We start from the raw sequence: 24,157 nt of genomic DNA on the forward strand, positions 1-24,157 counted from the left end.
TATTTAATTTCTTGTTTTTTCTTTATAGCACGCTTGGAGCGTAAACAATTGATTTAGTTCCGCAAAACAAAAAATTCTCCAGCGAACCGCTCACCGCGAATGTCAAAAGCTCACTGAGGTAGGCTCTCAGGCCCAGCGGCGTCTGTACTCCGACTCGCACTCGCAGACGGGACCAAAAACAAAGAAAGAAGCAAAACAAAACTGCCAAAAAAAACGAAACAGAAACGTGTAAAAGGTGTTTTTTTGGGTATTTGGGGGAACCGGCGCTTGGACTTGACATAAGACAAGGTAGGTGAAAAATTACAATATGTATAATCGTTATGGTAGTGCCTGCGCGTCGCACTTATGTAGGTGGCCATGCCTGTAGACGTAGACGTGCCTGCGGACAAAGAAGGCAATGACATAACAGATTGTTTATAGATGTTTCAAGCTCTTGTTTGGCTTGTTTGAGAAGTTTTATTAATTGCTTTGGCTGGGCTTTCCCTTGTTTTAAGTTTCGTAAGTTATGCGTCTTGCTGTTCGATGCCAAAAAACACTTTACGCTGTTGACATGTCGTTCCTTGCCCTCTGTCTCAATCGCTTCTCTGCGGCTACTCATGCGCACGTGCTTTGCAATTTCTCTCATCTGCTTTGCCCTCATTCTGCCTTGCATTCGCACCGAGCTTAGGCCTAGGCATGCTCTCCCAATTACTCTCACTTTCTGCCTTGCATTTTCGCCGCAACTTAGACTTGCTCTCAGCAATTTCGCTGCTCCCATCAATTCGTTCTCATTCCGGATTGCGCTTCGATGAAATTCGCCTGGTCGTACTGCTCTTGCACTATCACAAAAGCTCAAATTGGCTCTCTCTTTTTTTCGCCTCAAGCCGGTGCATGCTTTAATTCGCCGCCTATTCACTTTCATTTCGCTTTGCTTGTTTTGCCTTTGACGATGCTTAACTCTGCTCTCTTTTTGTATAATCTGCACCAATTGCTTATCATTTATCATTCAGTTGCTGCTAGCGCGTTAGAGGGGCTGATCAAACATCAGATTCTTAGAAAAACTAAAAATATGGTATAGGTACTGTTTATCAGGGCGATTCTACGAAAAGAAGCGAATGAATTATCAAATGAATTGTTACCATTCGAAATGGTAACAATAAAAACTTTACCATTGTTTTTCTGCCCTTTCGGAGACAGAATATTTATTATTATTCATTTATTATTGTGATACGGCGAATGGTGGACCTAGTTAAATGCAATTTGCGTTGAAAAGTGTAGCAAAGCTGGCAGCCCCATCCAAAATGTTGGCTGTGAAAGTAAAAGCGTTGTGGCTGTGAGTCCACATACTACATTCATACAGATATGTGTGGCAGAGCAAACATTTTAATTGGATGCAAATTTTCGACACTTGGCTGCAGCCGTTTGCGGTTCGTTTGCCAACTGCGGCTCAGAGGAGACAGCGAGCGTGCGAGAAAGAAGCGGGGGGCCGTAATGTACTCAGAGTGGCAGCAAATTTTGGTTTTGCTGGGGCTAACGTTAACCCACACAGAATTGACCGCAACAAAGCCCCGAAATACCGCCAGTGAGCAGTAGTGAGCAGCAGGGGTCGGGTGCTGCAAACAATTCAATTAAAAATGCCAGTCCCAAAGGTGCTTCACAATTTAATAGCAAATGTGCGCTCAAATCGGATTCCTGCATAAATGAATTTTTGCTTTTCACTTATCTGCAGTGATAGCAGAGGAGACTCCCTCCCTGCCTCTCATCCTGTGAAAACACATATGTACATACATATGTATTTGTCACATTTAAAATGTAATTAATTTTTAATGGCACCCACAGGGAGGAATGACATTGATGTGTTTCATCCTTCTGTTTATGGATGATTTTCCTCTCGCCTATCTGCTTTCGACTGTGTTTCTGTGGCTTTTTTATTCGCCCACCGGTAATTGTTCGGCTGAAAGGCTTAGCGGCAATGTTTCAATATAAAATGTGCTGTAAACTCAATCAATAAAATACTGTGTGGGTGCATACTCGACTGATTGCCTCTAAAATGCATGAATTGGTTTGATTTTTGATATGCGATCACTGCTAATCTTGAAGAAGAAAGTATTTCAAATTAGCTGTTTCCAAAGGTTCGAGGTTCTCAAGGTAGTTACGCAATCGAGTTCATTTTGGATTGTCTGACCCGGGCTTAATTCCATGCCAAATAACAGCAATTACACCAAAGATCCCCAATTTTGTAATTTTCTGTACTAATTTACTATTTTAATGAGCCACTGGGAGCAGAGAGAAGAGAGAGCAACGAACTGTAAATTTATGGCCCAAGAGCAGTTCGGATTCGAGTTGACAAAAAGTAAAAGCCACTTACAAATTTTCCCAGTCATTTATCAAGCGCTAGCGGGGCATAAATCTTGTCTAAGCAAATCGCAATGACAACACACAAATGTTCTGGGCCCAGAGGTAAGCGGAACTAGGAAGCGAAGAGGAAGGGCCTTGGCTAAGAGTCAAATCCAGGCCGTAACCAAAATGTTTCGCGGCACGCAATTGTCTCTGGCTGAAAGGCAGGAAGGCAGTCTTTGCCAGGCATTAAATTTTATGGCATTTGGCTGTTGGCTGTTGGACATTAAAAACAAGAGACAACAAATGTCGCACAAGCGGAGAGGACAAAGGACAATGAGCCAGGTTAATGTTGCTATTGCTGTTGTGGGTCAGTGTTTGCGGCATATGGCAAGTGGCAGGCTGGCAGGTTGGCAGATTGGCAGCTTGGCAGCTTGGCAACACGGCATCCTGGCATTCTGGCACGTTGTCAGCCCTCGGCATTTGATTTATGCAGTTCAGAAAGATGCAAAATTGATCAATTAAATCCCAACTCAATCTAAGGAGGTGAAGCCTTCCTTCAAAATGCCTCTTCCGGATGCCATTCCGAGCGTGAAGTGTTTTGGCTTGATTTGATTTGATTTGATGATTATCCGTGGCCAGCCACTGGCCTGCCCCGGCACCTGGATAGTGTTTACTTGATTAAAACTCCTGCAACTAACCGAGCGAGCATCTATTCAGGCTTAATTAAATCTACTCGCAGTCCTGTGCAACCTTAGCCACTTTCCCAATTGGATTAGTTTACAGATGGGTTAGATAGGGCAGCTTGTGTTGCAATTGGCCATCGCTTCTCTTCTCCATTTTCCTCGGAATGCCTTGAAAATTCAATTTATTTGCAATGGATCTGCGAGGCCCACAATTTATCTGGAATAGAAAATACTCATTTTAATTGCATCTTCTTTGGCTGCATTCCAAATTGTGTGAAAATGCACGCTGCACTCGACATGCCACAAGTGTTCGGGGCCTTTTTTGCTGCATACTTTCGGGCGGCGACTAATTTGAATATAAACAATATTAATCATACGCCATGTGTGCGACTTGCAATTTAATTGAGCTGTGTGCTGCGGCCACTGCTCTTTCTTCTCTCCCTCCTCCGGATTCCTGGCATATCACGCTACGTCGCATTGTCCACATATCAGCGTTGCAGTATATTAAGTCATTCTGTCGTTCTGTATCGCTTGGAGAGAAGGCGGGTCGGAGCATGGACTCACGGAGCTTGTTAAAGTCACATTTCTGGCAAATTCTATTATATTGTAAAGCATTTTTTCCCATACTTGACGCCAAGTGCCAGACGGCAGCTGCCATCTGGCTCTGGCTGTTACAGTGCATGGCCATAAAAATGACTACAGCACACGCAACTCGACTTCGGGAGGGAGTAAGGGTCCGGGCTCCCATTCCGAGTCCATTTCGGAGCGCATTTCGTGCGTATGGAAAAAGAAAGGCAAGAAAATCTGCAATTCATGCAATTTTCATGGAAAATTTGCTTCGCCAGAAGAGAGACAGGCAGAGAGAGAGGAGCAAACACAACACAACTGACACATGGGTTCACTCCTCTCCATGCATATGCATATGCATGTGTGAGTGTTGTATCTGTGCTTTGAATGTCAAAATATTTGTGTGTTTGGCATTTTAAGCGTTAAATTTTGGCTGTCAACGTACCCTCATTCGGCTCACTCCTCTGCGAGAGTACGAGTACATTGTCTGTTGCTCCTGCTCTCGAATACCGGCTTCAAGTTTCCTGCTTCCGGCTACAGGGATATTTTGGTGTTTTCCCTTTTTTCTGCTCTTCTGGAAAATCCACTGCCGGAATCCAAATTAATTTCCCTAGCACGTGGGCCCCAGTGATTATGCCTGTGTGTGTTGTGTGCTTGTTTGCATTTGTCTTAAGTGGTAGAGTCCTTGACTTGATGCTTTAGAGATTACGGCTTACGTGCCGTGCCGTGCTGGCTGCTCCGTTTTATTTGAAATACGGAGCGATGAGTTGCCGGAACCCATTGCGACACTGTATATGGCATTTAAGGAATATTCTTAGCAAATTATAGCAATTACTCTTCGACTGCTAGAGAAATATTCGCTCAGAATGTGAGAAACAGCGGCTTCCCTTTTATTCTAATTGCAACTAATAATTTCCATTAATCGGGTTTGGATACTAGTTTGTATTTAAAAAACAATTTCCATGCAATTTTCTACATAACATTTGGATTTGTTAAGTGGCTCGCCCGCCGCTAGGCTGTTTTCTGCTCCTCCCTCTCTCGATTCCCTCCTGGAATCTGGATGAATCAATTGGGAGTTGGCTTTTGCTGATTCTGATCCTGATTCGCTTGACTCGAGGTGCAAGGAAGCTCGTCGTCAGTTGCCTTGCCCAGAGTCCTAGGGATCGGCTGCTTCCAAATTCCGTCGACTTTTTCCGCTTCATCCTCAGGCACATCAATTTTCACGGTCTCCCCCGTCGGTGTTATCACTATTATGTGCATATTTGGCGGTCTCTGGGGTGCCTGTGCCAAACTTAATGTGGGCCAAAATAAAATGTTTGAAATGTTTAATTTTTGTCTAAATGCTAAATGAATTCTAAAATGAAAACCATATTTGGAAAGCCCTCAAAAAGTTGGAGCCTACTTGGCTCTGTGTTTGTGTGTGTCCGAAATGCACTTTACTTTCACCTTTAAGCGGTTTTTCTTTCTCTCTCTCTCTCTTTTACTGTCTGCCTCTTCCATTCATTAGCTTGAATGTTCGCCAGAAGCAAGCAACGGAAACAAGGAAGATAAATGAAGACGAAAGCAGCCACCAGGCAGACAGACGACTTCGCCTCCGTTCCCCCTTTTTATCCTTCCGCTTGGCGGCAGATTTGTGGCTCTGGCCGAGTCAAAAAATATGCCGCAAGCCACACCCCTTCGCCGCCCACACGTGATGTTTGTCTGGGGGCCCGGCCGGGACTGTTTGCCTTGGTAGCTGAACCTGCATGTGGAAAGTGGAACATAATTAATTCAAATTAATTACAATTTGTGTGAAAATAGTGCTTGTGGCAGGGCCCAGACCCCGGTTTTAGTCCCCACTCCCCCATCCCAGTCCCCAGCTCTCGAATCCCATCTCCAGCCCAAGACGGGTCGATGCTGTCGACGATGCTCGGCCTACATTTCGAGAGAGATTTTGTTGGGTGGTCTGTGTCTCTGGCTGTGGCTGTGGCTGTGGCTGTGTCTGTCCTCTTCAATTCCTATTTTAACGAAATGCTAATTCTGCTCGAATTATGCGAGCTGCCAGAGCTGATGCTCAGATCGAGCCATCCAACCATCCATTGTGTTTGCCTGACCCAATTAGTCGAAATTTGCAACAACGTCATAAACTCAAGTGGCAAATGACAGCAGGGGGCGGGGCCGTGACACGATGGTCCGCCATTTATAAATCAATTATGCAGCGATTGCACGCTCATTAGTGTCAAACTCAATTAACGCTTTGACAGTTTTGCAGGGCCAAAATGGAAGTCTGTCGATGTCACTGCCCGTCCGGACACTGTTCGACACCGGCAAGGGATTGGGGCCGGCGAATGCGGGTACAGGCCAGCGGTCAACTCAAGTTCAGAAAACGTTTTCATGTCGAGCAATGGAGGTGCAGTGGAGGTGCAATTGTCAGAGTAGAGAATGGGTTGCATTTGATTATCGAATGGAATTTTCCACTGCAGTCGATGTACATATAACATATGTATGTATTCTTTTCAGGGATCCTAAAGCGCATTACATTACGGATTAGTTGTCAGGCAAGCAATGTTGAAAGCCTTTATTCATTTATTTAGCTCGATAATTTTCTTGTGTAACTACACTCAGAGAAAAAAAGATACAGAAGAAAAAGAAACAGAACTAAATGGAAATAGTCAAATTAAATCGAAAGCACTTCGTTTTATATGTACATTTATTTATAATATATATATAAATAAATATTTTCATAAATTAATGACTTGGTCTACATTTTTAAATCCAAGTTCAATTCTCAGATATTTTTTTCTCTTGGTGTACGAATTCTTTGGGAAATATTTCAAGAAATTTGAATCTTTAACGACCTTCAGCCAAAGCAAATCCTCAACTATGCTCTTTGGTTCGTGGCTGGACGGGCTTGCGGCTCTGGGGCATGGCATTCAATGTGGACCTCGGACAATGGACGAGCATCCATTCAGAAGAGCTCACCTCTCCGCCTGCCTCCATCTCACCATCGCTCGCTCTCTGTGCGAGTATCTGTGTTTTTTATCGTTCCAACCGGTGGTTTATATCATAATTGCAATCTTGCATAAATGCGTGCGCCCGAGTTTTTGATGCACAATTACGCAGAGCACGAAATGAGTGAGTCTGTATGTGTGTGTGTGTGTGTGTGTGTGTATTGGGCATGTTTGTTTGTCCTTCGAATCGCCATTTTAGTGTGCGTCTTTTTTACAGCATCAACAGTAAAAGCAATCCCAGGCAGCCATCTCCATCGCCATCGCCATCGCCATCCTGGCCATCATCATCATCATCATCATCATCGTTGTCATCATCGTTGTCGTTGTCGTTGCCGTTGCCGTTGCTGGTGGAACATGTGTTCCTCGTCGTCTCCTCCTCTTCCAACAGTCTCGCCGTGTCCATGACACACTTGCTCGGGAATCTGTGTGCTAGTGCCAACAAGTCTATCTGTGTGCGTGAGTGTGCTTTCCGTTGCATATCTGAGTGTTTGCATCTGTGACCACTGCAGCCGCCCCTCTGCAAACATGTGTTGGGTCGGTCATGCCTCCTCCACGGCCGCCCATTCCGACTGGACACCCAACCCCCAGCAGCATTGGGGTCGCTCGGTTTGCACTTTATTCCATATCCCTTACATGCCCGGTGGGGTGGGGGGCCCTGTCGATTTTCTCGATTTCTTTTCTTGAGCCACACGTTTGCTCCATTAGCACCCAGTCAATAGGCGGCGGAGTGGCCACTCGTGCATCAAATTAATACGCAATACAAAACGGGAATGACATCAATAACACTTGTCTGCCGTCCCGAGGACCTGCGACTGAGACTCTGAGTGGCCGGCCGCAAGGAGCCGCCTTTGTCCACAGTGTCGGCGGCAACGTGGCCGTGCCAAGTCAATTTGCCGTTCTAGCCACAAAACAATTAGTAAGCAAAACAAGGCAATTACAATGCCACCACCAGGAGTGTGGGCGGGCAGCAGGAGGACAACACTTGCTAACAGGAAATCGATTACACTTGCGATGAAGTTTGAGGTTTGCTGAAGTTCGATGAACTTGTCGGAAATAGAAATAGGGGACTGCCAGTGTTTTATGTAATTATTAAGTATTTCCCTTTGAGCAGCAGGACAGCATTTTATGCACACGCAAAACGTAATTAGCTTGACTGTTTCCAGGAAGAGCCACCAAAGAGAGGGGCCGCAGTAAACCACATATTTAGCTCTCTTTAGTTCCACTGTAAACTCCGTTTCTGTTGTTTCTGTTGTTTGTGCGGTGTTTGTGGTGCGCCAGCAGTAATAGTGCCAACACCACACACACGCACTCTGCCACTTGCCGCGAAATCCGGCCGCATGACACATGACAGCGATAGTTGGCTCCGTTGAAGAGACCCACACCCTACCCCTCGTTGGTCAGCCCCAGCTGTAGGATTCCCACATCCATACACGAGCATATATCCCTTCATATCCATGCAAATCGGAATGACACTCGGTATATCATGGGATTAGCTGCGAAATGGGAATGTTTTTAATGATAGCGAGACCCTGAGACAAAGTGCGCATAAAGTGCATTCAAAATGGCATTATCAGAGCCCCTACCCCACACAGACACAGACACAGACACGTGGGGTCTGGCGCAGGACCCCAAGCTGAGTACGTGCCCCGGGAGCTTTTATGCAAATTTTAACCGGCAACCTTTGCATGCATTTTATGCACGCCCTTGTCCGCTCTACCTCTACCCCTTTCGCCAACCATTGGTTTTTTCTTTTCCGTGTCTTTTTTTGGTTTTTATCCCCCGTTCGATTGGATAACAATTCGATTTTATTTGATTTAATTCCGCTGCTCTTTTTTGTCTCTTTCAGGGGATGAAAACTTTTTGCTTCTGCTGCTTGGGAAAGTCAATTAGGCCAACTGTTCAAATATTTGTTTACACACTCACACGTTGGTCGAAACAGAAAAGTGGCAGGACTCGACGAGTCCCAATCGAGTTCACAGCCACAGAAAACGGCATTGGCAACGTTCTGCTTAATTAACATTAAATTGTCGTGTACTCGTACCACAGAGTACATCCCCTTGCTGTTGCCAGGGTGCCGTGCAGCAGTCCGAAAAGTGTTAAGACAAAGGCAAATTGCCACTAAATTGGCACTTAAGAAATTTTGTGCTGAGCTGGCCTTTAGGCCAGGACGTGGCTCGGACTCCTCGGACTCCTCTGACTCCTCGGACTGCGACTACTGTCAATTAAAGCCCAACTGATGTTTAACAATTTAATTATGAAAGTTAACGAGTTTAAGTTGAACTACCGCCCAAAGGCAACGGCCAAGGGCAGAATCTCCTTTGCCATTCGAGTGGGAAAACCAAAAACCGCCCTGGGCCACTTTAAGGTGCTTTTTTCGTATATTGATATACCTTTCAACAGACCAATATTTGTGGTTCCTCGAGTGGAATACTTGTGGCTCGGACTCCGTCAACTGTTGGCCTGCTTGGGCTTGAGTTTTGTTAGCTTAGAAATATTCAAAATAATGCATAAATATTTGTAATCAAATACTTTTGAAAGAATTAAAGAGTTGTGCATACTTTTCGTTAATTCCTTAAACTTTTCCGAGTTGTTAATGAAACTTTAAAGGTTATAAATTAAAGGTACTTACACCCCCCCTCGGCAACAGTTGAAGGCCAGTGATGATTTTATATATGTGAACGTGAAATTACAATTACCGCAAGGGGAATTTATAAGTTTTCTCAGAATTTATTGTGGGTCTCTTTATGGCTGGCATCTTTGCAACTAAGACCATCGCCTTGTTGTTGCTCGCCATTAAGTTTTGGGCCACAAAGGAAGCCTTCATTAGCAGCCAAAATGAGCTTAAAATTTGCGTCTAATTATTGTGCATTTGTTGGCCAGTTTTGCATTTTCCTGCTTGACTTGGCCTGACCTTCCCGGCCAGATCTTGTTCTGCTGCCCACCGCCGCTGCTCTGTATTTATGGGGCAAGCTTCGCTGCAGTTGTGCTATTTTTAATGAGTTTTTGTTGTTTTCCCAGGCAGTTTGGAGAAGTTTGCACGTTCCCTTCTTAGAGCTGCTGCTGCTCCTTCTGCTCCTGCTGCTCCTTCTGCTCCTGCTGCTGTTGAAGCTCCAGCGACTGACTCGATGACAGACTGAGGGAAAACGCTTGACTGGCTGACTTGCACTTGAGGCACTCGAAAAACTAATCAGCGTTGGCCAACTTTTCCTTTTTCCCATTCTTTTTGCAGATGCCGGGCAGTTTTACGTCTCTCTGCAGTGGCCAAAGGAGTTTACAACATAATTAAGAATGTTGCAAGAAACTTGAGTGCGTTTAATGAGGAACCGGCCAAGAAATCCAGCCCATTCCGTGCCTGTGCCTGTGCCATTGCCTCTCCTCCGCCCTCCGGAGCATCGTTTGTTTTGTGGAAACTTTTCCGAGGTGCCGGGGAGGTGCAGTTGAAGAATTTTCGGGCTCGTTACTTATCTTGCTCATTTCCTTTCAGTGCACTTTTGTGTTGGGCATTAACATGGTCATTATGTGTATCCTGGCTTCCTGGTGGCTGCATCTAATGTCCGTGCCAGCCACTTTCTTTGGGGCTCCTGGCTCCTGGCCCCTCGCCCCTTTGCTCTTTGTTCTAGCTCCTTTATGAATTATGTCCGCCACTCTCTCAAGTGGTATCCTTCCTTTCATACTGCCCTCAATTGCATAATCATGTGCTTGGCTGTCGAGGGCTCCGTGCGGATATCCCACTGCATCCATATCTGCATCTGTTTATCTGAAACTCTCCCCTTGTTTCGCACCTCCGGCTTAGGAACTATAACACTCTCTACTCCCATTCGTAATCGTCTGGCTCTAATGTGCTAAAACTTCTCTGCTGCACGCTCCACTGCCTTTATGGCCACCCGGCAGTGGAGGCTGCCAGTTCGCCGACCCACCCACAGCCCCTCTAATAGTGGCGCATTTAATTTTCATTATCGTCACTTGACTGCGCAATTGTTTGTTGTTATATTCTGTTTGTATTCTGTTACTTATAAATATTGTTTAGCTTATTAGCGAGTGTTTTCCCTCTGTTTTCTGATTTATTTTTTCCCTCTTAGTATCTTCAAATTCATTCAAATTAACTTTCATTGAGTATTCAGTGAAATATTCGCGTCAACGCTTTTGGTTTTTGTCCAAGTTTTATTTAGTTTAAACAACGTGTTTTATGGTTGGGCTGCAGTTTGTGACGTTTTAAATTACTTTGTATTAGTATTATTATGGAAAACAATTTGGAATAGAATGCCATTAAATTGGGCGGAAAATTGTGTCAAAGGCCTTGTGTCTCCATTCTCCATTCGGTTCATTTGGGCAGCAGCTTTCTATCGCCAGCTTTAAACCAATTCAAAAATCTCGATTGTGGGGCGGCAGGGGATTCTATAGCTGGCCAGAACTACCAATAAGAGTGGCTTTAATTACCAAAACCAACGAACAAATATTATTTGGTCCAAGGAGGAGGCGGACAAAACATCTGCCCCTGAAGCAGTCGTCCATTTTTCCATCCGCTCATTTACCATTTTCTCCTGTTTTTGCTTACTTTTTTTTGAATGGGATTTCTGCGCTGGGTGCTAAATGTCAGCAATGCAATTAAATCGGGAATGACCAACGATGAGAGCCAGGCTGGCTGACAGCGAGCTGGCCAAGGCAGCGATGTTGGTGGCAGCTGGATCAGGAGCTGGAGTTGTAGGAGTAGGAGCTGGCGGAGCTATAAAATTATGAAGCGAAATTGGATTTAAGAACAGCCCCTGGCTCCCCTGATCCCAAAGGGCCGAGAAGGAAATGCTAGTGCCATTAGCGCCATTTTGCTTGGATGTCCCCGTTGTCCTGTTCTTCACTTCCGCTTCAGCCAGCACCAGCACCACCCCCCGTCTGTGTCTGTGGCTGGTGCTGCATTTGATGACTTGAAAATTGTAATTAAACTGCGTTTGTTGTCATTGCATTTAAAAATAATCATCATAAATATTGCATAATAGGGAAAGGCAGGACAAAGGCGGTGAGGAAATGAATGGAATGGCAAGGAAAGCTGCCAGCAGCAGCCACCAAGTTGTTATATTTAACTATTAAAAACTTTTGCAGGGAGCTTCATAAAAAGGCGTGCGAAGAGCGGATAAGCGAAATGAATGAAAGAGACTAAGACAAACTAAGGTACGGGAGGGAGAGAGAGAGAGAGTCCATCGCTAGTGTCCTGGCCCTGAAAGGGTTTTTGCCAGTTGGAATCGTAGGCTGGAGGAACGCTTTAATTAAAGTGAAATGCAAACATTTCAATTAAGCAGCGACTCCAAGCTGATTTCAATCTGGCTAAAAGGATAACTTCCGGTAGACACTTGCCCTCATCTGTGCCTCGGTTTTCCCCGTCCTCGTGTGGTCTTTCTGTGTGTATGTGTGTGTGTGTGTTTGTGCGTGTCTCCATCGGAGTTCAAATGTCGGCCAGGGCACAACTAAGAGGGCATTGGCATTTCCAGGAGGCGGGCGTAATCGGCGATTGACATTAATTTTGCATTAGTCTGCCGTCCTGTTAGCCCCCTTCTGTACGTCGCTCATACGCCCGGCTATCCACCGAATTAAATTATGCGCGCAACCCATAAAAAGAAGGCAACTCAAGAGGCTATTGTTTCAGTGGCCAAACAGTTTCCGGTTTGACTCCCCCCAGCTCCAGCTCCAATCCCAGTCCCAATCTCAGTCCAAGGCCCAGACCCTGCTTTGGCTTATTTTATTTTCCAATTAAGTAAATTGCGTGAGTCGGACAAAGATGGAGACGCCTCTCCCTTTGTGGCATACATCACAGACGGGTGGCGAGGAAAAAGAATGTGCTTCGTTTCACCTACACTGCGAAAAATTATGCCACAGAATAAAGTTTGAAATACAAGTGGGACCTCCACAATCGACAAATTTGTTCCTGGACATCCCGGTGCTAGGGATTGCCATTCATCGCCATTCATCTCAGATTTTCCTCAGTGTATGTACGTATGTGTGTGCTCTTGGCGCTGAACATCGATAAATGTTGCGTGTGGCGGCCTACCACGGCAACCACGTCAACCACGAGGGCTACAATAACTAATCGCCGAGTCTGTGGCTCGGTTTTAATTGATTCAATGTCTAAATACCCCGAGCGCATTATCCAGCAGCCCACACGAAGTCGACTCGATTACGATTATGGACTTTGATGTGTGAAAGCTGGATGTAGATGATTGAGGAAATTGAGGACGGAGTCGGGAACTTCAATTTGACAGTCTGTCTGTCACTGCTCTTGCCAGACGCTCATCCAATTTGTATAGCATAATGGGCATTATGTGGTCTTGGGACTGGGAGCATTGTTATCATTTTTATGGGCTTAATCGATGGGCTGCGATAATGAGATTATTGTGGCTGAGGCTGGTTAACTGAACCGCGAACAATATGTGTGAATCGACATTCAAATGGAGTAGAAGCCGAGCCAATTAGCTTCAGGGAAATGCTAGGATAGGATGTGCAGAATTCTTCCAAGTATTTAAGTCAGCAGAGTGATTTGTATGGAGTCGCCATTCTATAAAGAAAAGGGAAATCAATTCAATCAGCACATGTACGAGTAAACTATGAGAGAAGGGACAACCAGTAGGGAAATAGCAGTCTCAGAACCATGCCAAGATATGGTATACAAATCACAAATTAGAAACACTAAGCGAACTCTTACTAGCCATGCTAGAGAGCCTTTAAGCATTGCATTTAACTTATTCGATTAACATTTTAGTAGTTAACTGAATGATTAAATATGTGGTATTTCCTCTTTGCTATTTTATTTTACATTTATCAATATTATGTCCTTTTTTTTTGTGGCTATGATAATTCAAATGCTGCAGTCACGTATGGAATTCACATTAATTGAACATATACAAATTATAATTGTAATTTAATTAAGACACATTATTGGCTTACTTTTGATTTTGTTTGCCTCTCCAGAACCAATAAACAATTGTTGGCATTTTTAATGAGTTTATAGGCATAATCAACTTTACGATAAATTTGTTGCCTGACTGATTGCCCCACAGACACACACATGGAGGCTCTCACACATGCATACGTAGTATATAGTAGAGCGACAGATGTCCAACAATGGCTAGTGGCTTAAAGAGTTGCTAATTAGATTAAGTGAAGTGTCAAATTTAGTACGAAGTACGTTTTCCCTTTTGGTCGAGGCAGTTGTGTGCGCTTAACCTACTCCCAAGTGCACTTCAACAGAGGCAGCCAGGCGGCAACACGGGCAACGTGTAAGCGGGGAATGGGCAGCGGGGAACTATGCAACATGATGAATACTGCCACTACTACAGCGTACAAATGTTTTCACTTACAGGCGGCAGCAGCAGCAGCAGGAGGAGCTGGTGGAGCAGAACAGAACGGAGGGGAATAAACTGGGCCAACAACTTTAAAAGTACAAGCGGAGGAAGAGCCATCATGAGAAGTGCATAGACCAGGAACAATAGTAAATGCCACGTCAGCAGCAGCCCCAGAAGCGGCAACAACCACAGCAGCAGCAGCAACAGCAACAGCAGCAACAGCAACAGCAACAGCAAGAACGTGCAACAACGACCGTAAAAACGAGTCAACAACAGCTTAAAACATAATCCGCTGTCTAAAGGCAACAAGCGGATAGAGAGACGACGAGACAGCACGAAAGAGGAGAAACCAGAGAGTGAAAGAGCCACACAGAGAAACAAAGAAGGAGAAGGACAAGACTGAGTCGGACGGAGACCGCTACCCAGTGATGGGTGAGAAGAAAGCGACATTGGGAGTGACGAGAAATCGTTGGTGTAATTAGTGCTGCCAAAGCGCGTATGAATCAAGATCCTGGCCCGCAGCGGAAGCGGAAATGCAGGCGACAGACGGCCCACTCAGCGGAGACGGAGGAGGCCACTAATGGAACGGCGCGCGATCATGTCCGACGTTGAGAAGGCGATTCAGATTAGGGGCAAGCAGCGCCTGCCAGAGGATGACGGAGATGTGGCTGATGAGGCGGGGTCAGGGCCAGGCACAGGGCCGTGCTCAGTCGTGGGGGTAAAGACCACGGCCACATTGATGGCCAAGAAGAAGAGTTGCCCGCGACGCTGCCTCGGACAGCTGCTGAAGCTGGTGCTCTCGACGCCCGGCCTGATGCTGCTGGTGACGGCCTACTCCGTGCTGGGCGCCCTGATCTTCCCGCTGCTGGAGGCGCCCCAGGACCTGAGCAAGTCGGCGGCCATAGCCAAGAGCCGCGAGGACTGTCTCCGTGAGCTCTGGATAATAACGGGTGAGTCCCCCCCTATTAGCATTCCATGCGGCATTCTGACGCATTGTCCATAAATTGCTTAAATAGCCAAAAGGTTTAATGTCGGTAAATGGTAATTGTAAAGCGACACCGTTTGCCCATTAGTGCCGAGCAAATAGAGCCAGTGCAAATATTTTAATTAGAATAAACCACAAACCAAACCCCACTCCACGCCATTCCACTCCGCTCGGCCGAATCGCATAAAATTGCATTTTCTAGTCGTATTCCCGAAATTGAATAATGCCCAAATATTTGCATAGCCAAATGTTTGGTCAGGCGCCAAATTTCAATAATTCTTCCACCCATTTGCGTTCTGCTATCGTGTTGCTTATTGCGGCTTATTTGTTGCACGGAATTGATTTACTCGAAACTAATTACTTTGTCGCAACTGCCATTGGCACGCGATGGTGGTTTTGAGCAGCTCTGCTCATGAGCACTAGAGCTTATATTTGTTTAATTAAAATTCCACATCATAAATAAACCAATTAACCTTAGCTCCAAGGCATTAGTCTCCGTGGAGAGTACCACCTGGCGTATGATTAATCTGACGAGCCCTCTGCCTCGAGCTTAATGATGTGCAGCATCCATCCATCTGCCTACCCATCACATAGTTCATTTATCTTTCGAGCGAGCATGAGCTGGTGATTTTTCAGGATTTTCTCTACCCATCACAGCATTTGTTAAATGAATCCCTATTTAATCAGACGCCATCTCTTGGGAATGCACTTCGTCAATAATAAGGAAAGAAATCCAATCACAAATTCTTTGATACGAGTGCATTAATGAAATTCCCGTAATCCGTTCTTGAGGAAGCTGGCAGAGCGCGGAACATGAATTTAATTAAACACTCTCTAAAGAATCAGCTATGCAAAAAAAAGGTAGAAGCATTTCCAGAGGCCAAAGGCACTTGATCCTGTTGAAATGCTCCTAATAGGTGGAACCTTTGGTCTGAATGTTTTCCTCACAGTGTGTAACAGTGTTCGATTGGAGTGGGCCGATGGATGGGCGGGAGGCTCTGTGCCTTGGAGGCATGCCTGAAAAACGCCCCTTCAAGGCCAGAGGGCGTCAGCATACAGCACCCAGCACCCAGCACACGAGTCTCAGAACTGTTATCGTTGTTGTTAACAAGCGACCTCTGCAATTTGCCAGGCCCGAACACGACATCAAATGCTAGTCTCAAATGCCGCAAGACATTTGGCCCAAGTCAATGGGGGAGAGGCTGAATGTGGGTGGGGAAAAGGTGAGCAAAGGATAAGGCATTTGCAAGCACTTGTCGGCCGTGTCGATGGGGGGGTCGAAGGCTGACAGAGGTTATCACTGCACTTGGTATGAAATTGCATAATTGCCACAAGGGTTTCGGCCTGTCCTCGACATCCTTTCGATGACACTTAACATTTTCTTCTCTTCGCCCGTCTTGCAGAGAAACTAAACGTTCTGTACGAACGCAACTGGACGATGCTGGTGCACGAGCAGCTGCGCCGCTTCGAGGGATCCATTGTGGCAGCCACGCGCCAAGGAGCCACCGGAGTCGGTGGCGGAGCCAGCTTCCAGGCAGCCAGCGCCAGTGCCCTGGGACACTTTGGCTACGATGCAGGCGATACACAGATCTGGACCTTCAGCGAAGCCCTGCTCTACTCGGTCACTGTGATAACGACAATTGGTAAGTTACGCTTTCGCTTTCAGCGTGTTCCTGCCGTTCCTCCCCAAGGCGACGACTAAGCTGTTTAGATTTATGTTTGATGTTCATCTTAGGGGAACGTCCAAGCAGGAGCTGGAGCTGCTTATTATGATTTGGGGCATCCTGAGGGAGGGCGGGACTGCAAACATTTACACTGCGGGCAATGAGGGCAAATAGACAACATTCCGACGCCTTCGAGTGCAAACTACAGCGGCAGCAGAAGCAGAAGCAGACACATTGTGTATACGCCCCGTAGGCCCATTTCAAATATTTGCATATGCCGAACGATGTGAAGGGCGCGTGGGGCATGGCATGGGCTTGTTGTTACAAATTAACTGTATCTAGTGGCCATTAGCTGCGTCCGTTGTCACGGACAGAGGAGAGGGAGGCGTAAATCAACTGTGAGAAATGATTAAGCAAAGATTAACCGTGAGAAATGTTATGCTAACAATTAAAGTGGTTGAAGATTGAAATTCAAAGCGAACACCGGAAAATAAATTTACATTTTCTAAATCTGAATTGTTAATGTACATCGTGGGCAAACTACTTAATTGAACGAGAAGTTAAGCATTCGATTAGTCAGTGAATTCTCTTACTTATCCTAAGTATTCCTTATCATTTCGTTGACTCATAATTCTACGGTTATTTATATTCCTGGAATTCCAAAAGAATCACAATTCGCCGCTCAGGATCGTGGGGGTATTCCACAGCTTTCCCATTAAAACTACATAAATGTATATACATATCACAGCTCGCTCGTGCTCCCCATTTTTATAAGTAAAGTAAATATTTTATCTCCATCACACACCAACACTTTCTTTCGCTGCCACAGGTCATGGCAGTCTTACACCCCGCACAGCCGCTGGAAAGCTGGCCACCATTTTCTACGCCCTCATCGGAGTGCCTCTGATGCTGATGTGTCTGTCCAGTCTGGGCACGCAGCTTGCCGAGGCATTGCAGTGCACGTACATGCGACTCTGCTGCCAGCTGCAAAAGCATCGTCAGAAGAAGCCGCCAGCTCAAAGGGGAACAGCGTCGACAGCAACGAAAGCGTCAGCGACACCAACAACAACGACGATGGCAGCTACAGCGACAGCGACAAAACGGCGTCAGGCAGCGGCAGCGGCAGCGGCAGCTGGCAATGGGGTAAGTCAAACATGGCGTATGATTGATATTATTTAAGTGCATGCAACAGCTGCAGTTTATAAGAGCAGTGGCAAAGTTGACTGCAACTTCATCATGCTGACATTTTTATGGATTTTAATTCGATGGCTGGAAGGATTCACCACCCACTCAGAACAGTAGCCGGAGCAGGAGCAGCAGCAACTGTTGCTGGTCGTCGACGTCGATCCACCAAGGATATCAAGCTATTTGCCATTGCAAAGCAAACTTCCGACATTGTTTCGTGTGTCCAGAGTTGCAGGGCCAAAAGTTTAGCTGGCTGTTATTTTCTGGCACCAACTTTTCCCACTACTTACCAAGTGTTTTTCCTTGCTCTGGTTGTAGTTCTGCCTCCCAAACTTATCCAGCAATAAAGTTGCGACAGCGTGGGTTGGTTGTAGCATTGCTCTCTGCTCTGCTCTACTCTGCACTGTTGTATGGCGATGTATGGCAGTCCTAATCCTACCAGGATGTGATAGGGATCTTTGAACACCCAAAGAAATGGTGGCCTTGTTGTGGCAGGGGAGGGGGTCTGCTTACAAATTCCCTAAATGCTGCGATTATGCCTTTTCTTCCCTATGCCCATTTCCGGTACTGTTCCCCTCGATTTCTTCTTCTCCTTTTCCCCATGATTTAGTACTCAGCGCCAGTATCCTTGGAAAATCAAACTGCATTTCGGGTTTCCTATTACGACTTTTAATTACGACACCAGAAGCCTTTTAAGTGGATCGCGGTCCCCAGATTGGGTTTCTGGGTTGTAAGCCCGGGTTCTATTAACGGAAAACTGAAAGTTTGTAATTGATTTTGGGCAAAAACAACATAACTTTTTTTTGCTTTTTTTTGTTGCGTATTGTATTTGTTATACTTTTTGTGCAGAGTGCGGCGGACTGTTTTTGTTTTCCTTTCCGGTCGGGACTGAGCTTTGATTTTTTCCCAGTTTCGTTGCGTCCTATTTGCTGTGCTAACAGAGCTCCTTATCGCTGTATACAGTATAGAAATATATATTTTTTAGGGTGCCCCGAGCCTTTTTGTTGTGTTTGCGTGTTCTGTGCATTCGTGCATAAGTTTTGTAAGTGATTTGCTGGCCTCCCGTAATGACATTTCTGCCAGAGCCCCCAGTTAGAAGTTCCAGTATTTCCATGTACGTAGATTTAAACTATCAGCTTTCACTCTTTAAAGCTTTCAGAACGATTGTGTTTTGCATTCACAGGTCTTTCAATTATTCGTCCCGGTCATCGCTTGTTGGTTTTCCTTTGCAAATTTCTGTTTAATTGCCACATTATGGTCGTGTGGCAAAAACGAATGGCAAAACAGAAAAACAGAAACAGGAAAAAAAGGTCATCACAATTTGGTTAAATAAATAAATAAGTGAGTTTGCGGTCGCCAGAGCAAATTTGATCGCGATGCCAGTCGCCTGATTGTCATCTGACGACGGACGCGCACGGCGCGGACAAACAAAAAGTTCATTTCATAACTTAACATTTTGAAAGCAAACTCTGTCGATTTTAATGAACTGCAAACTTTAGCTCGGCCCCGAATTTTGGAAGCTTCACTGGTCCCCCCGAAAACTTCACTGGTCTTTCCTTTCGCCCATTCGACACTTTAAGAGTTGGCCAAAACTTTGGCGCCTGTTGCAGTTTGAGTTGGGTCAAATGCCTGCCGCATAAATTTAAAGTTTCCTCCTTTCAGGGCTCGTGCTAAGTAAATTGAAATGAGTGCGAGTCACTTTAATGCCACGAGGGTAAAACTTTTTCCGCCACATAAACAATTACACGCCAGTCGCTGAAAGCTACTTAAATTCTACTTATATATATGTGTACAATACATACATATACGCTCGTATATATAGGACTCTGTTAAAGTGGAGTAGGGCCATGGAATGTCTCAATTTTTGGCCAAGTAAAAGACAAAAACAGCTACTACGGAACTGTAAAGTGGCATCCGGTGAACAGAATAGTTTTCAAGACTTTTTGCGTTTGCCACGGAAGCCACTCGAGCTTGTCAAATGCCACTCCTTCCGGCTTTTTTTTTTGAGACTTGTTGAACAAGATTTTTGCATTTGTCAGGCTCGCTAGAACTTGGGCCTCCGATGTTCTGTTTTCGGATGCATTTAGCGACTCATTAGGGCGTTATCCCACCTGGGAAATTCACAAATGTGGATCGCTTGGAGTGGGGTGGAGTGGAGTGTTTTGGGGTGTGGGTCGCATTTCGGGGCCTTTTTCGGACACAGGATGTGCATGCGTGTATGTAAAACGATAAGACTTGAGCCGGAGCTTGTGGTTTGTTCTGGGGATTCGCCCCAAGGGCTGAATTATTATCGTCATCGTGTTGGCTGCTGCCACTCTCCATTTTGGCATTTGGCTTTCGTCTTTTGCAATTATCAGCATGCGTCATGCTGTAGCCTGTCGCCGTCCAACCACAAGCCAAGGGACAGAGACGTTTCGTTTGTGTGTGTCCATCAGATTGCTCTGGCAAATCATGATGATGCCACAGAACCGCAACGAACATGATGGCTGGCATCAGCCGCAAACAGCTTTGTGGGCGGACCACGAGTATGACATCAGTCGTCTGGGAAGGGGCGGGGTGTTGCGTTGCGGTGCTCTGCGGGCATACGTCATTCAGGCCTCCGAAGTCGCCAGGGACAGGGACAAGGCATACAAATTACGGGTTTTATTGATATTCCATCAAAACCGAAAACAGTCTTGAAAGGCAGCCGCAATGAACACTTGCACAATCAAGGGAACAATATCCATTCCCTGATTACTATGCCACTCGGCCTTATTTTACTCCGATGAATACGGACAATTAATAAAGCCATGTCCCACCCAATTACAGGCCAACTGCAGGAGCTGCAAATACGATGCGGCCAACACGGAGACGAGTCTGAACGAGAGCTACGAATACGGGCAAGGACAGGCGGCGGCCAGGGGCAAGCTGCCCCCGGATAAGGGAGAAGGTAAGTGAAAGACTCAACGTATGCAAATTGTACTGTCAGCTTAACAATTGGCCTGTCGTTAATCATCTTTTAACACGTTCGCTCCTGTTTGCACTCTTTTCGGTCACCAGATGCCTGTCAATTGTTGCACAACTTGAATCAGCAGCAGCAGCAGCAGCATTTTTACCAGCCACAGCAGCAGCAGCAGCAGCATCCGGATGTCATGCTAATGACAACAACAACAACGGGTAGCGCAATGTTGAAATATGCACCGCAACAACAGCAGCAGCAGCAGCAGCAGCAATTATCGACAGCGACTCTACCGCGGCAACATCACCAACATCTACATCCCCAGCAGCAACTGCAACAGAATTTTGTCGCCGTGCCGAGCAGCATGCTGCGGTCAATGCCTCTGACTATGCCGCCCAATTGTTATGGGCCGGCCACCGCCACGATTTACTTTCCATTTGCACCGTCTGCAGCGGGCAGTCCACAGCACTCGCAGCATCTGGTTGGGACGGCAGAGCCGGCCAACGGGCCTGGCTCTGGGCCTGGTCTTGGCCAGCAGCCGCTGGTCAAGTATCACACGATTCACTTGCAGCCTGCCACCGCGAAGCACCGACTGCTGGCACCGGCTCGGGACGAGCCACTCATTGCGGGCCAAGGCACTGAATCAACGGTCACACTGGAGGGCATAACATTGCCACCGCCGCCTGCCTACCAAACAGCCAGTATTCATGGTGAGTATTGTTCCATTCTTATAGCTCTACGGCTTACGCTTTACGGTTTACGGTTTACCTCAATATGCTTCGATTCCGCCGGAATAGGCTGGAGAACAGGTAATGAACGATAATGATAGTCGGGCGGAAAATTTGCATAAATCGAACAATGAAAACTGAATTTAATTGGATCAACCATTTGTGCCAGAGTTGTGCACATGGCAATGGAAAGCCCGCAAAATGTTTTTCCTGACAGCTTTTAGCCCTAACCTGAGACCAGAAACAAACCCGAACTGTAATCAATCAATCATACGCCCAGTTGTCCCCAGCAATGCTGTGCACTTTTGCCCCTCTACATATCCCTCCCTGCGCTCATTTACGCGTTCAATTATATAACAATTTGTTTCCAGCATCATCATCAGCAGCAGCAGCCACAGGAGCAGCAGCAGCAGCAGCAGCAGCGTGTTAAAATGACAGACTTAAGCAGACATACTTTACCCACTGTGGCATTAAAAGTTTTCAACTTAAGCCGCTTGACACGCCGAGAAAAGACGGCGACAAGGACAACATGCACTTGAGGCAACTTTCGACATGTGCGACAGTTTTATTGACGATAATGATGACTTGGCACTTGGCATAAAGACGATGACGACGACAGCAGCAACGACAATGCCAACGACTGTGGAGTGAATGAGGGGTGTCCACGGTCTGCTCGTCTTCAGCTTGTGCGACGCATGCAAAACTCATTAAAGTTAACAGCTCTTGTTGTTGGTCCTGTTCGTGTGCCAGTCGCTGCGGCACGTGACGCTTTTGAGCAAGCACTCCTCCTCGGAGAATTCCGTTTAATTCCGCAACAAATTGCAGCGTGAGATTCGGCCATTTGTCAACGGAGTGTTCCATTGATTCCATTATGCATGTTAATTGTCCTCAACTGGCACCCGGACACAGATCAAAAGGGATAGCCATCCCCCCCCCCGACACCGACACCAGCACCCGCTGCAACACCAACACCAACAACGACCCTCCGTGGCAGACCACACCATTAAAGCACTGCCAAAGTTGCTGCAGCCATGCCACATGACCAAAGTCACTTTCAGGCGCCTCATTCCATGCACTCTAATGAATCTTTGTGAGCGTACTTGCATGGTGGGTGGTGTGGATGTGGGTGTGTGTGTATGTGTGGGGGCCAGAGTGCTGCGAGTGCCATCCAAGTTAAAGTAAATATTTTCAAATTGGCCATGTCCGGACCCGAAACCGCATCGCGTTTTGCCAGCGTCCTGCTGACAGATCCACAGTGAAAGATGTCCCAAGGGTTCCTTCCGTTCGTTCGCTCCTTGGTGCCAAATGGGAGCCAGGCACAGTGGTTTCCACTTCCTTGAAGGATCAACGTGGCAATGCGGTTGTGGCAATGAATCTGCTCAGATTTGACAGAGAACCTTGGAAACACAATTTTCCTTATAGCCCAGAAATTATTTTATTTGGTTGTGCGTATTTATCAAATGCATTCAATACGTGGACTGCCATTGGAAGTTCATGCCTCCGATGATTGCCCCACTGTATGCACCGCCAGATGTTAATATAGCCTCTGACATCCTGCCTGCCACTGCCACTACCAGCCGCTAATGAAAGTCAACGCCAAACTTTTGCAGGGCGGTGGAAAAGTGGAAGTGGCATCCAAAACCGTCGGCCACATTGTTGCATTGTTCGGCGAACTTTGCGAATGCAAAGCAAATAATTTTTGTTGTGCATCCTCGGTGTGCCTCCGCTAACTGCAGCTAAACTTGCACCATCGCATCTGCCACTCCCACTCCCTCTCCCCACTCACAATGCCACTTCCAGTGGGCGAAACTGCCGGCTTACGGGGTTAACCGTGTGTGGCAGTTGTCGGAAGTTGCTTTGCCAATTTGTGCTCCAACTTTTTGGCCAGCTTTGTGTGGAGCTTTATATATTTTGGTTAATTCTAATGATATTGTTCCCTCTGTGTGCCCCGAATCAAATTTAAATGTGTTTAATTTAGCTTTAATTGTAATCCCTGCAGCTGTGCGTCGTGGAAAGTTCGTGACCAAGCCGTTGCCGCACGAGATCAATGCTCTGATGGACTCTGGAACCGCTTTGGGAGCGGTGGATTTATCCAGCAGGCATGATTTATTGCCACATGCATTTACAACGGCAGCAACAAGCACCGCAGCAGCTGCAGCGGCGTCAGGAGCCTCCTCTCCTGCATTGTTGACCTACACGGCAGCAGCAATGACGGCGACGAGCCCACAACTGTCAGGCGGCATTAAAGCTGCCACAGGAGGTGGAGGTGGGGCCGCAACAATGTCCGATAACAGTTTTATAGCCGCAGGTGTCTGTGGCATGGCTGCACCAGCAACAGGATCGTCAGCAGCAGCAGCAGGAACTGCAACAACACCATCAACAACCTCGAGTGCTGCGGGCACATTGTCGACCCTGCTCTGCCCTAGCGCCACTGGAAACGTGGACATCATGGAGGACGAGGATGAGCAGGAGCGAGAGCGCCTGAGGTATGTATCATGTGGCAGACCACCGGTATAATGGCCACATAAATGAGTTGGTCAGAGGTTAAGTGCCGCTGTCGCCAGCCGGAAATAGGCTTTGGCTAATTCCTAAATCGCTTTTGGTGTACAAATTTAAGCACTCCTTCAAGGCCTCTCGTAGGCCGGCTCTTTGCTCTGTTGCCACCAATCCACCAATCGGAAGCGAAATGTTGTGGCAAGCTGGTAATTTAATTCCGTAAACAAACTTTTCGTGTGCCAGCAACGCTTTAAATCAACACTTCAGAACCAGC

The 24,157-nt window shown here is 46.4% G+C and overlaps 1 protein-coding gene across 3 annotated transcripts in view; it reads left to right on the top strand.

Annotated features, from left to right (window-relative positions):
* LOC108160500 overlaps nt 1-24,157 on the top strand; it is a 40,123-nt gene that overhangs the window by 14,039 nt on the left and 1,927 nt on the right. Inside the window, exons 1-8 of one of the 3 annotated variants that reach the window (XM_017294537.2) lie at nt 201-288; nt 13,905-14,837; nt 16,276-16,515; nt 17,366-17,679; nt 20,530-20,650; nt 20,761-21,369; nt 21,457-21,468; nt 23,387-23,873. In XM_017294537.2, coding sequence (XP_017150026.1) covers nt 14,468-14,837; nt 16,276-16,515; nt 17,366-17,679; nt 20,530-20,650; nt 20,761-21,369; nt 21,457-21,468; nt 23,387-23,873 — 2,153 coding nt within the window. In that variant the 5' untranslated portion in view covers nt 201-288; nt 13,905-14,467. Of the gene's footprint in view, nt 1-28; nt 289-13,904; nt 14,838-16,275; nt 16,516-17,365; nt 17,680-20,529; nt 20,651-20,760; nt 21,469-23,386; nt 23,874-24,157 lie in introns of those variants that run through there. The other 2 variants (XM_033391398.1, XM_017294538.2) reach the window with 2 other exon arrangements.

Source organism: Drosophila miranda, chromosome 3 (genome assembly GCF_003369915.1).
Source record: "Drosophila miranda strain MSH22 chromosome 3, D.miranda_PacBio2.1, whole genome shotgun sequence".
Classification (NCBI taxonomy): Eukaryota; Metazoa; Arthropoda; class Insecta; order Diptera; family Drosophilidae; genus Drosophila; species Drosophila miranda.